The sequence below is a fragment of the Tarenaya hassleriana genome, unplaced genomic scaffold, assembly GCF_000463585.1.
Source record: "Tarenaya hassleriana unplaced genomic scaffold, ASM46358v1 Cleome11, whole genome shotgun sequence".
Classification (NCBI taxonomy): Eukaryota; Viridiplantae; Streptophyta; class Magnoliopsida; order Brassicales; family Cleomaceae; genus Tarenaya; species Tarenaya hassleriana.
This window is the reverse complement of record NW_010961290.1, coordinates 860349-876932: the sequence shown is the minus strand read 5'-3', so window position 1 is coordinate 876932 and position 16584 is coordinate 860349. Positions and strand designations below refer to the sequence as shown.

Genomic DNA, 16584 nt, shown 5'->3' with positions numbered 1-16584 from the left:
TCATTGCTGCCATTCCTCTGCTTCCGATCTTTCTTTCCCTTCTGAAGGACGAATTCCCTGATGTACGCTTGAACATTATCAGCAAACTTGACCAAGTGAATCAGGTCTTGTTTTGACCAGACTTACCTATTTTTTTGGCAGTTATGGGTAACTATAGTCAACTTTTAGATGATAATCTTTGTGATTTTATTTTGGCAGGTTATTGGAATCGATCTACTATCACAGTCCTTGTTACCCGCCATTGTAGAACTTGCTGAAGATAGACACTGGAGAGTACGACTTGCAATAATCGAATATATTCCGTTGTTGGCCAGTCAGTTAGGAGTTGGCTTTTTTGACGACAAACTCGGTGCTCTTTGCATGCAATGGTTACAAGACAAGGTTTCTACACTCCCTTCCCTTCTCGAGAGAGTTTATCCGAGAAAACAATTCCCCTTTTCTACCGGTAAATACTTATATGGATGTTTATGGCAGGTTCACTCGATCCGTGACGCTGCTGCAAACAATCTCAAGCGTCTGGCCGAGGAGTTTGGTCCAGAGTGGGCAATGCAACATATAGTTCCTCTGGTTTGTCCCTAAGCAATAGCATGGAACTTTGACTGCTTACATTCAAGCCTATATCAATATCAATTATGGGATCGAAAGCATAGCAGAAGTTATTCTTTCTCATACATATTGATATGATTAAGACTTTTACCTTTAAAGTATGGAAATTTCTGATGCACATGGAATCTGCAGGTCCTCGAGATGATTAACAACCCGCACTATCTATACCGGATGACCATTCTCCGAGCCATCTCTCTTCTTGCACCCGTCATGGGCTCAGAGATCACCTGCTCCAAACTCTTGCCCGTGGTCATAACTGCATCCAAAGACAGGTAGATCTTTAACTCGAAAAACGAAACATCACCTCACAACATGTTCTTAAGTCACACAATTCTTGAACATGTTCTTAAGTCACACAATTCTATCACTTTTTCGCCCAGAGTTCCAAACATCAAGTTTAACGTCGCCAAAGTACTGCAGTCACTCATTCCGATCGTCGACCAATCGGTAAGAATAGAAATGCGACCACCCTTTTTCATGTCCATATGATTGATTCTGAACATTTTTTTTTTGGGGGTGGAAAGGCGGTGGAGAAGACGGTCCGACCGTGCCTCGTGGAGCTGAGCGAGGACCCTGATGTCGATGTCAGGTTTTACGCTAACCAAGCTATCCAATCTGTTGACAATGTGATGATGTCTAGCTAGAGACCTTTCTCTTATTCTCCGGCCAATGTTTCTGTTCTCTTTGGTTGGGTTACAGTCCATCCATATATGCTTATGTTAGTGTAGTAACCTTTGTCTTGTTTTAATTTTTGCACGCATGAATCGTACGGAGCTTTGTCTCTGCTGCTAATATCTGCATCTCTGTGTTTATACGAGTTCCGTTACTTTTTTAGTCATCTTCCAATTTGTCTTATGCCGTACGTAATCTGGCCCAAACGGAGCTTTGTCTCTATCTTTTCGAATTAAGCCATAAATGGGTCTAAAGTAATCTGGCCCATATCAAAGCAGATTGAGTCCAATATTGTTTTTAACACGACATGAAAAGGGAATAAAATTAATTTTTTTAAAAATAAAAGATTTTGCTACTCTGCACATAACTAATAATATGACCCTTTAAGTTTTTAGCATTTTTTTTTATAATCCGGAAGTTCATCAGGTTTTTTGTCCAACTACATCTTCCCCAGAATCAGAGAAGATGTGAATGTCTCTTCCCACGTTTAGATTTGAACTCAAGGTAAGAGCATATCTTTGACGTATCTTTATTTATATACAAGTATTTAATTCATTATTTTCGCATAGTATTCAAAATTATAATGATTTTTTATGGCTAAACAAATATCTAACCATGTTAATCAGGGTATATTATATGAGTTCAACCTTTTCATTACGAGCACGGAAAATAATTTTTTAAAAAGACTAAATATCCTTCTTCGTTGCCATATGACTATCGCAGTGTCCAACTTGATCTACTTTTGGTCTCATCAAGAGAAGATGGAAACAAGATCAGCACGTACTTTAAGTATTTCTTCAAAGCATATATCAAATGTGTTTAATGGTAGATTAGTGATATTTAAGTTAGGCCAAGCCGAATATTCCATGCATATAATGTTTTTAATGTAATAGCTACACACCAAGATCAAACATTGAGGTGAATGTTGCTTAATTGTTTGTATTTTTGCCCATGTTTTAGATTGTATTGGTCCTTAAGTAAGCATCAAGGGCCGTTTTGGCCTTTAACACAAGGGAAAGGTCACACTAAACTCTGCTTAATTAAGCTTATCCCATTCCTAATTAATATATATATTAATCAAATCTTGTGCAATCCCTAATCGGAATCCCGGTGTTTTGGACCTATATAGACTATATATATATTACATATTTTGCGAGAGTAAAACGCTTTTAAAATTTACATGAAATGTTTTGTTTGACATTTTGTGGAAGAAATATAAAATATTCAAAATGGAACTAGTAACGGTGATATCCATATCTTATATTAAAGTATTCATTAAGATAAGAATTATAATAAAATATAGAACAGTCAATCACGCAATGTTTACATATGTGAATCTACTTGCCTTTGTCATGAAATCTACATTATAATCATAAGCAAAAGATAAGATCCATTCAGTTTTCTAATCCGACAATGATTCATTCTTTTCAAGAAAACGATCAACAGTTTCACTAGATATTTCTAACTTTTGTATTCCTGAAAGATAAGATATTCAAAGCTATATATACTTTTTAATTCTACGCTAATTTCGATTTTGGATTAATAAATTCACCGAAAGATCATCATGAAAGTGACCGTTTTAGGATTAATATAGTGATTCTAATTTCGTAATTATTTACGAATCCTACAATTATTACAAAAAAAAAGGAAATCTATAACGGTTGACACTATAAGGTTACTAGCTATCAAAACGGTAACGAATATAATTTTTCGGGGTTTGAATTTGATCGATGATATCACTCATGTATGTGTGATTTGTGTGTGATATACGATCGTAAGTTATTCAACCGTGAAGTTGCTCTTCGCCCTTTCTTGTTTGAGCAAAATATCCTATGCTTTTGTGTTCATTAGTTTAGGTGCACATTAATTAATCTAATTAAGCTTTAATTAAATTCAAATGATCCTTTATTTATATCACGTAAAATAATTAAGCGAAATCGGTCGCTTGGGGCCTAGGGACACATGCAGCTGAACCTAGACGGCCGACTACTATTTCAAGTGGGACCCACAGTTGTGTAATTAAATGGTGGTATTTAACAAAAAAAAAACTAATGAAATGAGGAATCTTTCAGACAATTCAAGATTCTTGGAGATCCGTCTATGTAACTTCAGCCACATAAACCAATAATAATAATACTAAAAGAAAAAGAAACGAAAGTGAAAAGTCTCGCAAGAGAATATACTCTACCACAAGGAGATGGCAGCTAACGTGCACGTTTGTATTAATATTCAAGCAGCATCGTGAAACCAAAAAAAAAAAAGGAAAACTATAAAGTTTATATTTAATTTTTTACATATAGATATAGCAATATATACATATATATGCTCTTCGGATTCCGGTATATTCGACTCATATATATGCTCATTCATCCTCTAAGAGTGTGTATAAAGGTCTTTTAGCTTCCGGGTCTTATTGTTTTTCTCGAAAGAAGTATAAGGTATTTTATATATATACATATAATGTATATATATCGTAGTATAACCTGTTTTGTAATGCTCAACGCTTGCATAAAGAAGGTTCAATTTTCTTGATTTCTATACTCTTTTACAAAAGAATCACCTCCTCTGAAATTTGAGAGGAAAAAAAAAGTTAAACGAACAACAAGAAGATGAAATAAAAACGTAGCAGACAATGCATTAATTTATCCAAAGTATAATGCTGTTCATTCATTGCAAAAAACCTATACATACACCCTATTAACACGCTATATATAACTTTGAGATTTTTTTTTTTAAAAAAAAGTTAACAATATTAATCAAGGAATGTACATATATCGTGTGAAAAAATAATTAGGTTTATGATTTTTTCCCATCTTTGACGTTAGGGCGCGTAGAAGACGACATCACCGGTGAACCACATCGAGCCTCTCCTTCACGACCACATGTCGATCTGTCTTGCGAAATCAACGGCCCAAAATTATTAGAGTGGCTCGGCCACTGCGGCGGCATGGCGGCGCCGTATATTCCGGCGGTGGCTGACGTGGCCACGGCGGACTTGGCCGAGGCGTAGTCTGTTTGTGGGACCCACATGCCCCCTACCACCACAAAATGAGGCGCTTGTTGGCTTCCTTTGTTAGGGACTGTTTGGCTCGGCCTTCTTGTATGTAACCTATACTTCTGAGATCATGCAAAAAAAAAACGAAGAAAATATATATTTAGGTCCAATTATTTCTCTGTGTTTTTTTTTCGGGATTTATATTATCTTCAAAGCGCATGTATTCTCTCTCTCCATATATATATATATATATATATATATATATATTATTCATAATCAAATTTGTGAGCTTGATTGGGAATTGTAATGGCTTTTTAATCACATACATACATTTCAATAAATATCAAATTCCAACCTGCAAATGGCTTTTCACTTCATCGTTTGTTAATCCGTCAACCTTCATCACCTCCCTAATCTGTTTAGGCGTAGCAACTGCAAAACCATTCGGGAAAAAACACCAAAAATTAAATTTAATTAATTAATTTTCTCAAACCCTAACGTAAAAAAAAATCAATATTCTGGAAAAAAGGGTAAGGGTTATAGAACTCAAAACGCAAAACGCAAACGCACCATGAGCACCGCCGAGCTGTTGAAGAGCGTTCAAGAAGCGTCGGTGCAAATATTGCGACCAACACCGTCTCTGCTTCCTCTTCCCTCCGCTTTCTTTCTCCGGCTCATTTTTCTGACAGCCTCCGCCGCCGCAGCCGCCGCTTCCTTCCGTTGCCGGAATTTTCCTGTTCTCGTCGCCGTTGCTCTTCACCTCATCCACCGCCTCTTTCTCTTGCGGGCGTTCCTAAAGACACAAAGCGCAAGCTTAAGATTGCTATTCAATGGCTCCAAATGGTAACCATTCACATAAAAAACATAAACCAAAACCCTACCTCTGCAGGAGTCGGAACGGGTTGGTTCCAAAGCTGAGCAGATTTGAGCCAGTCGGATTTTGTGTTATTGTCGTCGGATTTTTCGTTGGAATGGTGAGATTCGTGTTCATCACCATCATCATCATCATCACCACCATCATCATGGGATGAAGATGGTGGCCTGATGGGGATGAACTCTTCCAAGACAGGACCACCACACTCGCCGGTTGTTTGCTCCGAACACTCTGATTGGCCGTTCACGTTCTCCGTCGTCGTTCCCGATATCTCTCTTTTACATGCCTCTATCGCTGCATTTCAGATGCAAAAAAAAATTATAATTTAAAAAGAATTCAGATCTAAAAACCCATATTTTCTATAATATACCAAATCTTATAAAGTATTGGAGGTTTTCATTATCACTCCACTATATAATACATCTTGCTATATATTGCTAATATATGTCAAAACATCCAAAAGGGAAAAAGATGGCGGTGGTAATGTATAGATTACAAAAGTCATACATAAACAAACAAGTACATAATAGAAACACACATTTGATCTCATGCAACTTGGACGAACAAGAATCTCGAATCCAAAACAATAGGGACGAGAAAGACAGGGGAGGAATATGTTCATATATATAAACAACAAAGATTGTATAAAACAGATCTATATATATGAAATGCAGACACACACATAAAATACATACGTACCTTGAGTAACAAGATCTAAGCAAAGAGGAAGTTCGCGTTGGAAAACGAGGATCTTGCTACGTTCTTCTTGAAGGGCTTCGATGTACTCTCCGCATCTTTGAAGCTTTTGGGAATATTCCATGTTGTTTATGCTCTTAATCATGCTTCTTTAGGGCTTAAACCCACCTTTATATACAACGATAAGACAAGGACGTTTTTCCTATTAATTTACAAGGAGAAGGAAAGATAATATATGGCTCTATGGAGCCTGTGAAGGATCCTATGAGGGAGAGAAGCCGAAGTCGGGACGTCGCGTTACAAGACGAATCTTGCTTCTATACATATATATATATATATGCATATGTACGAAGAGAGAGAATCGATTGATTGCTCGATTAGAATATGAAGGGATATGTCTTGTACTAGTAGTAGATAGGGGGTGGTGAATATTCCATGGTGAATATTCGGCGATGTGATTCCAAATTTTATTTGTACAAGTTGGTGCAACACCGAGTAAATTGGTTAGTATATCATATTTTATATATATGGTCAAAATATCTAAGATTACGATTTTTGTGTGTGTATACATATATATATGAATGACGAATGATCTAACATCAAATTGCAGGTTGATTGGATAAGTATGAATTAACGAATATGAATTTTTTTTAACTATGTTTTGATTTAGTTTACGCATCGAGGGATAGAATATTAAACTTTATAATAAACTAGCAGACGATCGTTTCACATTAATTCAACACATATGAAACAAAAATAAAATGCAAAAGATCCAAGTGATATTTTCTATATTTTCTTTTTATGTATTTAGGATCAAATTTCCACTTTTAATTATTATTTATGAATAAATTTAAATAGGACGGGTAAGAATATGGAAACGCAACATGGGTCTGACAAAACTGAACGTGCATGCAGACAAAATGTTGAAATACATTTGTATCAAAAAAATGAAAAGCCAAACGTCTCTTCATGAAGAAGCCGAAACATGGGAGAAGAAATTAAAAAAGGCCACATAACAAAAACATATAATTAAATTAATGTATTCCGTCCGAAATTTGGCCCCTTTATCCATTCGGTTTTACATTTGAAAACTTAAAATGTCATAGAATCTTGACCTTGTTAATTTCATTATATCCATTAGAATTTTCATGTGTATATGTATATATATATGTATTGTGTCTATATCCGTACAGCTAAAAGGAAGCGTTTGACGTGTAATTATTTTCAGTATTCTTACCGAGTAAATACGAACATGATAACGTGTTGTAATGTATCGAAATTCGAAAGACTCAAAATATATAACTGAAGGGCCAAAAACCGGAAGTAAACTATTTTTTTTTAGAAAATGAATATTTTTAATAAAACTAAATTTAAGTTGAATTGGAATATAATTTTGATACAATGGTCAATGGTACAGAAATAATGATAGTTTTTTAAAAAACTAAAAATCGAATCAAACGATAAACGAAATCTAAGATATTTAAGCATGTATCTATCCGGATTTAGAAAAGGATTAAATCTTAATGTTTTTTTAATATTAAAGTATATAAAACGTGTGAACGTCTTCTGTGACTTTTAACGAGATAATCGTCGTCTCTTGCAATGGAATCCGATTATTATTGAACTAATCTGTCTAGATTAGATCGAAATTAATTCTTAATTATGAAATTTGGTTGGCATAATCATATACTAGACAATTCACCGTTGGGCTTATTTGTCCCTTCAGAGACTCCAAAAGCCGAATTTAGCGGTTAGGGTTATGACACGCGATCACAGCCACAACAAAACGACATCGTGTGATCTTCTGTCGTAAAACTTACTTCTCAGTTTTCAAGCCCAATGGGCCTGTCTATTTATGGGCTCGTATATAAGACAAATTATATTCCATGTCATTTTGAATTAATTAATAACCTGTCATTTATCTATGTTTATTTTATTTCGATTCGGCCGCCAATTTCAAGTAAACTATTTCGAGTTTAGAAACCCAAAAAAAAAAAAAGATTCCCCACCTTACATAAATTAATAAAAAAAAAAATTAAAAAATCCTTTGAGCTCTGGAAAATATAATTATAGACATGCAAAATTCACATAGTGATGCGAAACATGATTACGAGAGAATAATAATAACAATAATAATCCGATACTAATGGTAATCATAAAGAGGAAAACTATGATAGCTCATGTGTACATTATTATTCAGATGATTATATGAATAGGAATAATTAAATCAAATATTTATCACGTTGTACAAGGTGCTGAAGAGCTGTCGTAATCACTGGAAATCATAAAGAAGAAAACGTACCAAATATGCATCAAGAAAGCTAGGCAAGATATGACCTTCGTATGAATGCCACGAGTCAAAGGCCATTTGTTGACCAAATTATTCACAGCTGTGTGAGGCAGATAAAATTTGTTCTCCTTGGGTAGAATACAATTTATTTATTTTGCAAAATGTATATGCATGCAAGTGTGTATATACATACGTATATCATATTTGCATTTAACCGTATATATAGATTACTCTATTGTTTTCATGTTTAATGACAAATGATATACATGTTATGATATTAGTTGGGAAAAATAATAATAAAGGTCCCGAATTTTAAGCTATGGTGGGGAAAAAGAAAACGAAATGAAACGATTGGGGTTAGGAAAAGGAGAAATGGGTTGGCGAATTCTGAGTTACATGCACTCTAACAAGACGAAGGAAATAGAAAGAATGGGAATCACCTTTCATTTCATGGACTCATTTCACGAATCGGCATTTAAAAAATACAAAATGATAAAAACATGGCAGAGACATGAGAGAGCTACAGTTTTGTTTCTTTCGTACTCTTTTGTGCTCTTCTCCTTCGGACCCTTTCATGCCTCCGAATCTACCTACTCAAACGTCCGATCCACACAACCATCAGATATTTACGTCATAATTTGTTGACATAAATCACGTGTGCCATGGTTTATATATTTAATTTCATTTTAGGAAATGGGTCTAACCTTTTACTTGGTGAGTCTTTGTCTAACAAAAGATTACAATGTTTTTTTGTGGTAGATTAATATTTTTTTTTATAATCCGGAAGTTCATTGGGTTATTACATCTCTCAAAGGATCGGGAAAACCTATGTGAATGGGTGTTCCCAAATGAGGACTCGAATCAAGATTGGAAAGGAGTTTCTCTTCCTTACCGGTTGAGCCACACAATCTTGGATTTGTGTTAGATCAACATGAACAAGTCATTCTTGTTTTTATGTCCAAATCCTTCTTATCGCAAACCAAAAAGACCGAATTTGTGAACAAAGGGTACTTTCAGCATAATTAGAAACATCAAAACGAGTACGAGAATCCAATATTTAGATATGTAGATATCAATCGGGTTGAATACTCCGAATAAAATTGCATTACGTTAGGCGTAGAGTGTATTTGCCCAAGTCGCAAAACCAGACGTTTCGTGGTGAAAGGTATCAACAAAAGTAGTAACCCATGTATATGTGTGTGTATATATATATATATGCTTAATGCAAGCATTGTGGTATCAACGCAATATATATACTTTTATCTAACTTTTACAATATATGAAGAAAAAGGAATAATGACTTTGTTTATTAATTTGTCAGATGTTAAATTAAAGTAAAAGCTGAAATAGTTTAGGGTTCCTTTTTTTTCTTGCAAAAGAATCAGCTTCTCTCTCCAGGTCCTAGAATATATATATATATATATATATATATATATATAAGAAACCCTACTACATATAACTTTATATGTATCATGATCACTGTGAGTATCACTATCTCTGTAACTTCAGATACAATAGTAGGGAAGTGAAGCTTTCGTAATCTACAGTTAACACCACATTTCTCCATGTCTCTCTCTCTCTCTCTCTTCTCTCTCTCTCTCTCTCTCTCTATATATATATATATATAATAACTCCATTCCTTCTCTTTTTTTTTTGCTCATCAGAGACTCGATTTTTATGTTGAGTAAATGTGCGCAGAGATCAAAAGTACAATGAAATGAAAATAATAATAACAATTTACCATTAATTCGTTATTATTAATATCATCATCATTATTATTGTTATTGGAATATGAGAAAGTAGGCTCGGGAAACGAGCAATGTGTTTTTGAGATCCTAGAAGCGGGAGTTAATTTCAGTGACATATGGTACGACTCTTAAACTTCTTCGAGATATGTCTCTCTATCTTGTAACCTCTACTAAAAAAAATCTAGTTGGTTCCATATGCTCTTTTATAATATCAAGAGGGTTTGAAATGACATACGTCAATGTCTTAGATATATATATATATATATATATAAGCTCGATTGTATCTAAAAAATACATGACGTCAAACCAGTAAAAATTTATGATTCTCGAGAGAAAAACAAAAAAGTTATTATACAATCTTTAACAACAAAAAAAACAAAAAAGTTATCAATTCTGAAACTACGTATCGTACTTAATATTAGAAATTTTGGGGGGAAATATGACAAAAATTATAAGGATATGTTATTGCGTATAATTAAGATCATTATGGGTAATTCTGATCTTAATTGCTCCCAAAAAGTCTACAATCATCCTAACTTTGTAAAGGAATTCTTAGATATTTCGAACCAAGCATGGTTGTGACATGTAAATTTATGAGGAAAAAAGCAAAACAAAGGACGAAAAAGGATCGTTTATCAATTTACCTATTCGTCCAGCCTCCATTGTCTTCTCCACCATATCCCCCCAAAAAGCTTAAGCTTCTCTCTCTCTGGCTCTTTCTCTCTCTTTCTCAATGCAAAATCACTCCGATGATGAATCGGTCGTGCTCCGCCTTGGGCCTCCGGGCCAAAACCATAAACCCACCACCAAAAAACCTTCTCCAACCACAAACCCTAATAATATCTCCGACGACGCCAACGGCGTCACCGTCGCTCTCCACATTGGTCCTCCGTCCGCGGCCGAGAAGGGATCCTCCGGAGGAAGCGACGTAGATGGTTTCACGGCGACGGTTCTGCCACGTGGACAGTATTGGATCCCTTCCCTTGCCCAGATCCTTGTCGGGCCAACTCAGTTCTCTTGCTCCGTTTGTAGCAAAACTTTCAACCGATTCAACAACATGCAGGTCTCGCAAACACATCACTCGAAAACATTTGTTCCTACTTCGTAGTCATAAGATCGTTAATTTAACTTCTTTTAGTGTCCCATCATCTTTTAGGCATGAAATATATAATATTATAACCATATATATATATATATATAAAGTTACAATCTTTCAAGTTAAATCCTCAGCATCATTAGCAAGATCATGGCTCTCTCACCGTATATCATATCTATATATTATCTAATTTATGTACACATATTACACCCGGCCGTTGCTAAAGAGAGGGGAAACCTAAGTTGTCAGCGACTCAGTTCATGATCAACCTATGGAACATAGAGTACTGTACAATTATTGATCGTATATAGGAGCTTACAATTATGAGATGGGCATAGAGAGAGACAATTAAATTACAGTGATATACTCTACTCTAAGTCGAGACATCCGACAACAATTTATGTTTCATTGACCGGTATCAAATCCAAAACTACCTATAAAACAATTGTTATACATAATATGGCATATTCTAAATATTTTTTTTTTGTTTGTTATTTCCTCTGCAGATGCATATGTGGGGTCACGGTTCACAATACCGGAAAGGTCCAGAATCGCTGAGAGGGACAAAGTCGTCGTCTTCGATACTGAGACTACCGTGCTATTGTTGCGCAGAAGGTTGCAAGAACAACATAGAGCATCCGAGATCGAAGCCACTCAAGGACTTTCGGACGCTGCAGACTCATTACAAGCGAAAGCATGGAGCAAAGCCCTTCGGTTGCCGCAAGTGCGGGAAGGCATTCGCGGTCAGAGGAGACTGGAGGACGCACGAGAAAAATTGCGGAAAGCTTTGGTTTTGCGTGTGCGGATCCGATTTTAAGCACAAGAGGTCTCTTAAAGATCATGTCAAGGCCTTTGGCGATGGCCATGCACCTCATACTATTGGTGATCGCGTGGTGGCGATTGGAGGTGGAGAAGATGATTATGACGATGACGACGGTGATGGTGATGAAGAAGATGATGATTGTGGTGATGAAGATGATGACCGTGGAGAGAATTATGAATGTTTTCGTCGTTATGGTCAATTTTCTCGTAATTAATTACGGTCTTTAATTTGTTTGATATAGGCTTTCTAGGTTTGATCTATCCGCCTCGTTGTCACTTTGGTTAAATCGGGCGTATTATAAGCTTTGGGACTTTGGTTTATATATTATATATATTATTTATGACGAATGTAAATAAACCGCGAAACGGGTTGTCTGAGCTCCTTAATTAACAACAAATATATAGTACTCTTAGTTTTTGCTTGCACTCTTAATATTATACTATTACATAGTGTAACTTTACATAATGATTTTTTTACATATAAATATCCATAATGAAAATAATATATTGTTACTCATGATTTTCAGTTAAAAAAAGAAAAGGAAAGGGCACTTCAAGCTTCAAAGTGTAGAGACCACAAAGCGTGATAATAGAAGATAATAATAATAATAAAATATTAATGAAAAAGGAGATGAATGTGTTGGTGATTAAATGTCGGAAAGTGGCAGTTCGATTTATCCGAAACCGGAAACTGTCTGCTTCACTTTATCTCGTGATGTGTAATGTTACACATAAAAGTCCATGTTACACTTGGAGAGAGAAATTTTACGAAGCTAAGGTTACTTCAGTTATCTGACGAACTTCGGTCTATATTTTTCTGTTTCGTAAAAAAATAAATAATAATATTCGGTATTTCCCCATATTATTTAATTATTTCTGTTGTAATAATAGTACATACATAATTCAATCTTATTATATATATGTATATTTTAGTGAATAAAGCGTTGGATGTGAATCAAAATTGGTCGGAAAAGGGAGGTACGTACGAAGTATTAAATGTCGTATTGGAAATTGTAAACTGATAAACTGAAGGAGAGCGACCAGCAAGTAGTTTGAATTTACATATAAAAAAAAAAAGTTTTTGACCAAAAGCTATTCATATCGATTCATAAATAAATCAATAAAGATTTGATTATAATTAAAAAGATATTTAACAAAAATACTGTCATAGATGACAGTTCGATTCGTAGCACATGCACCTTCAAGGATACAAAAATAAATGCTCGTAGAATCTTAGATACGATATGTATTTAAATATTATGTAATTATATTTTAATATATAAGAAACCGAATTAATATAATTTTTAATTTTATATGAGTGAAATATAAAAATAAAAAATAGAAAATTATTTAAAAAACAATATTTTTTTATAAATCTGAATAAAATGTTATACTTTAATCCCCGGAAAAATCAGAAATTGAGAATAATTGAAACTAAACCCGAAATTGTTATCCCTAATCCAAAAAAATCAACAAGTACTAGACCGAACCCTTGATTAGTTCCATATATATATATATATCGATTATCAATTCGGTTCGGTCGGCTTATATCTTCTACCACTCCTCGAACAACAAGAGATTGAGATGTGTTGTTAGATCGATCATATGCAGAAACAAAAGAGAGGGACAAAGGCAAATGACGCTTAACATCAAGATTTGGAAAACCCATTACATGATGGTTTAATAGTTGAGAGGTGATACGGTCATTTCGATGTCTTGAATTTGATTTCACTAATAGAAAAGAATTGACGGAGTTAATTGTGTGATTAAAGTCTGATTTTGAGTTCAGTGGATTAAATGGAACGGAAATTCTGTGAGCTTTTTCTGGTTAAAAAAACAAAACAAAAATTAAAAATGATCAACTTGTTTTCTGTTATATGGTAAAGATGAAATAAATGTGGAAGAATTGATGAAATTACAAGATGCTCTGATTAGTAGAAAATTTAGAATTGGTTCTATGAAAACGTGATCTAAGGCCATCCAGAATCTTTAGGGTTGGCACCAAAATTCAAATAGAAGAATCCAATCACTTCAGAATCTATATATATATATATATATATATGGAAAGAATTTGAGATGATTCTATTCACTGTCCAAAGTGGATTTATGACCTGAATGTCACTTACACAGGCATTAATCGGTTCCATTGCATGGTTAGTGTATTTAATTATTCACCTAATGACGAGGGGGGGAATGCAACCAGTCAAGTCAAATCGGAATAGAGTTATTTTTTCTGAAGAATCTATGTATGAACAAAATCAAAAATATTATTTGAATAACCAATAAAGAACATTTATTTGATTCCGAGAAAATCTCAATCACATAAATATTATACAACTCCTCAAGAAACCCATACAAGAAACTAGGAATTAAAACACGCGAGAGAAACAGACAAGATTTATTTGGTTTCTAATTTAATCAGTGAAGTTACGGATGCTTCCGCTGGGCTCCGCCGCCAGAGCCTCGGGCGACGGCTTCACGTCCGGCGAGGGCTCGACCGGTTTTCCGGTGAGCTCAGCCGGCAAATCTTTGATGCCCTTCAAATAAAAAGTGTAGAAAAGCTTGGTCGGATACACCAGTTGGCGAAGCTTGACCTGTCCGTACGCTCCCTCGAAGATGCCGGATCCGCCAGTGATGGCCAAGTGCGTGTCCTCGTACGTCAGGTACGGTCCCTGTACGGACAAGTGGCCGTAGTCGCCGAAGTAAAAGCTGTAGGTGGCTTCAAATCGGTCGCCGTTCTTTTCGGGCACGTGCTGGATTAGGACGCAGAGACCGGCGGTGATTCCCACGCGCTTGGTGAGATCGCCGGAGTAGAGCTTGTTGGTGAAGGGGATCAGATCGCCGAGGCAGAGCTCCTGTTTCTTCCCGAGTTTCAGGACCGCCGGGCTGTTTCGGTCTCCCTCGTTGAGCTCGTACACATGGAGTTCTTGAACTTTAGCTGAATTTTTCAGGAAAAAAAACTCAAATTACACAGATTAATGAAGAGGGTTTTTTGCATTTTAGCTCAAAATTTACGGATAAGATTCTCAAAGTATCGATTATACAAATTTAGGAAGTGGGCATTTGCTGATCGATGAAAAGGAGTTTCCTTTTGTAACTCAAAGTCGCCGTTTTTTCCTCAAATCAGAGCTCCAAAAGAGGTAAAATATGATTAAATTTGCGATCTTTGTGGCTAAATCTATGATATTTCCTCAATAGTTAACTTACGTGGCGTGGATTCATCGCTACTGAAGGCTCTGATGGAAGTCGAGTTCCTGGAAATGGATCTTGATCGAGCGGAGAAATACGGACCGTTGGATGAGATCCCGATGCTCTGTAAGGATCTGGAGAAACCCATAACAGATCTTTGATTGGATTGATGAAAGGGAAGCAGATTTCTGGGATTTGTCAATGAGATCGATTCGATGGGAACCGCAGTAGCAGAAGAAGCCATGGTCAAAGACTTGCCTGTTGACGAGAAAGGAAGAAAGAAAAAAGATAAAACAATTTATGCTGTGTTTGTTGGTAAACATGTCTGTGTGCGCGTGCCGATATATAGTGGGTTTTCTGTTGAATTATTGGTCTAATGGGTGTGTTCCACGTGCGTAATTAAATTGGGTTCATATTAGTGGAACCTCGATTCGGCCGGCCTCGATGGTGGTCGGCATGTCCGGTTTGAATTTTGTGGTCGGTCCATGAGCTCGTTTACAAAAAACGTGCGAAGCCGAATACGATCATGGGCCCATGATATCCATTTCAACTTAGGCCCATTATTTACAAGAGCTACGAAATGTTATATCTAAGGCCCATTAGTTACAAGGTATATATAACCTTATGTCTAAGGCCCATGATATATCCTTTCAGCCTAGGCCCATTATTAACAAAGATCTACGTAATGTTATGTTTAAGGCCCATTAGTTACAAGCTATATGTAACGTTATGTCTAAGGCCCATGATATGTCCCTTTCAGCCTAGACCCATTATTAACAAGATCTACGTAATGTTATGTCTAAGGCCCATTATATGTAATGTTATTTCTTAAGGCCCATTAGACTCAGATGTATATGTCAGGTTATGTTAAAGCCCAATATGTCCAAGGCCCATTAATTACAAGGTATATGTACGTTACGTCTAAGGCCCATCAGACAAATATATATGTCAGGTTATGTTAAGGCCCAATCTTATGTTCCAGGCCCATTAAATGTGTGTAGAGGGGGTGAATAGTGAATACATGTATAAAAAAGAATAAAAGTATATAAAAAAGGAGTATTAGTATTTAGTAGTAGTAATGCTCATTTTCGTATATATAAATCTATCGTCTTTATTTCGAATATTTTCTATTAATACAGATTTGCAATGGATTAGAAGTTTATGGTCCATTTATTCAATTAGTTGTTTGAAAGGTTAGGCGATATATTCGCATGAGCATTTATGTTGAGTCAGGTGACTAACTGCAATAAAGATTAAGTCTCGATTATTCAAACCAATTCGTATAAGATTAATACTAACTTTTATTATTACTATTTTGGAAAACAAATCTTTCTATATTCGCCATATATATATATTAGGAAATGAACTCTAACACCAACCATACCATAAGAAGAGTGGGAGGAGAATAAATATGCTAACCTCTGCAAGTGAGACATAGGGACATGGTTCCAAATATGATTCTCTTATGTTTGTCTATGTATATCTTAGTTTGTGTGTGTTTCTTAAATCCAAATATGATTATATAACAATAATATGTTGATGATGATGATGATGATGGTGATCTAATATGATTATTGAAATTACGGTCAGATCTAG

The 16584-nt window shown here is 35.4% G+C and overlaps 4 protein-coding genes across 7 annotated transcripts in view; 2 read left to right on the top strand and 2 right to left on the bottom strand.

Annotated features, from left to right (window-relative positions):
* LOC104805249 (serine/threonine-protein phosphatase 2A 65 kDa regulatory subunit A beta isoform) overlaps positions 1 to 1446 on the top strand; it is a 5388-nt gene extending 3942 nt beyond the window's left edge. For all 4 annotated transcript variants that reach the window (XM_010529748.1, XM_010529746.1, XM_010529749.1 and 1 more), the window contains 6 exons: positions 21 to 104; positions 199 to 381; positions 475 to 567; positions 739 to 878; positions 987 to 1053; positions 1131 to 1446. In XM_010529748.1, the coding sequence (XP_010528050.1) occupies positions 21 to 104; positions 199 to 381; positions 475 to 567; positions 739 to 878; positions 987 to 1053; positions 1131 to 1250 (687 nt within the window). In that variant the 3' untranslated portion in view covers positions 1251 to 1446. The remainder of the gene's footprint in view (positions 1 to 20; positions 105 to 198; positions 382 to 474; positions 568 to 738; positions 879 to 986; positions 1054 to 1130) is intronic.
* Positions 1447 to 3919: 2473 nt separating this feature from the next.
* Positions 3920 to 6093, bottom strand: LOC104805248 (myb family transcription factor EFM-like). Its single transcript, XM_010529745.2, has 5 exons — positions 5847 to 6093; positions 5155 to 5441; positions 4844 to 5066; positions 4629 to 4705; positions 3920 to 4395 (listed from the first exon to the last, which is right to left on the bottom strand). The coding sequence occupies exons 1-5, from the start codon at positions 5986 to 5988 to the stop codon at positions 4075 to 4077; spliced, it is 1050 nt and encodes a 349-aa protein (XP_010528047.1). The 5' UTR covers positions 5989 to 6093; the 3' UTR covers positions 3920 to 4074.
* Positions 6094 to 10612: 4519 nt separating this feature from the next.
* On the top strand, positions 10613 to 12105 carry LOC104805949 (zinc finger protein WIP6). The gene is made up of 2 exons (XM_019201548.1): positions 10613 to 10944; positions 11484 to 12105. Exons 1-2 carry the CDS (start codon positions 10615 to 10617, stop codon positions 12012 to 12014), a joined length of 861 nt encoding a protein of 286 aa, XP_019057093.1. The 5' UTR covers positions 10613 to 10614; the 3' UTR covers positions 12015 to 12105.
* A 1970-nt stretch (positions 12106 to 14075) lies between these two features.
* Positions 14076 to 15291, bottom strand: LOC104805247 (allene oxide cyclase 3, chloroplastic-like). The gene is made up of 2 exons (XM_010529744.1): positions 15007 to 15291; positions 14076 to 14737 (listed from the first exon to the last, which is right to left on the bottom strand). The coding sequence occupies exons 1-2, from the start codon at positions 15230 to 15232 to the stop codon at positions 14214 to 14216; spliced, it is 750 nt and encodes a 249-aa protein (XP_010528046.1). The 5' UTR covers positions 15233 to 15291; the 3' UTR covers positions 14076 to 14213.
* Between the last annotated feature and the right edge of the window lie 1293 nt (positions 15292 to 16584).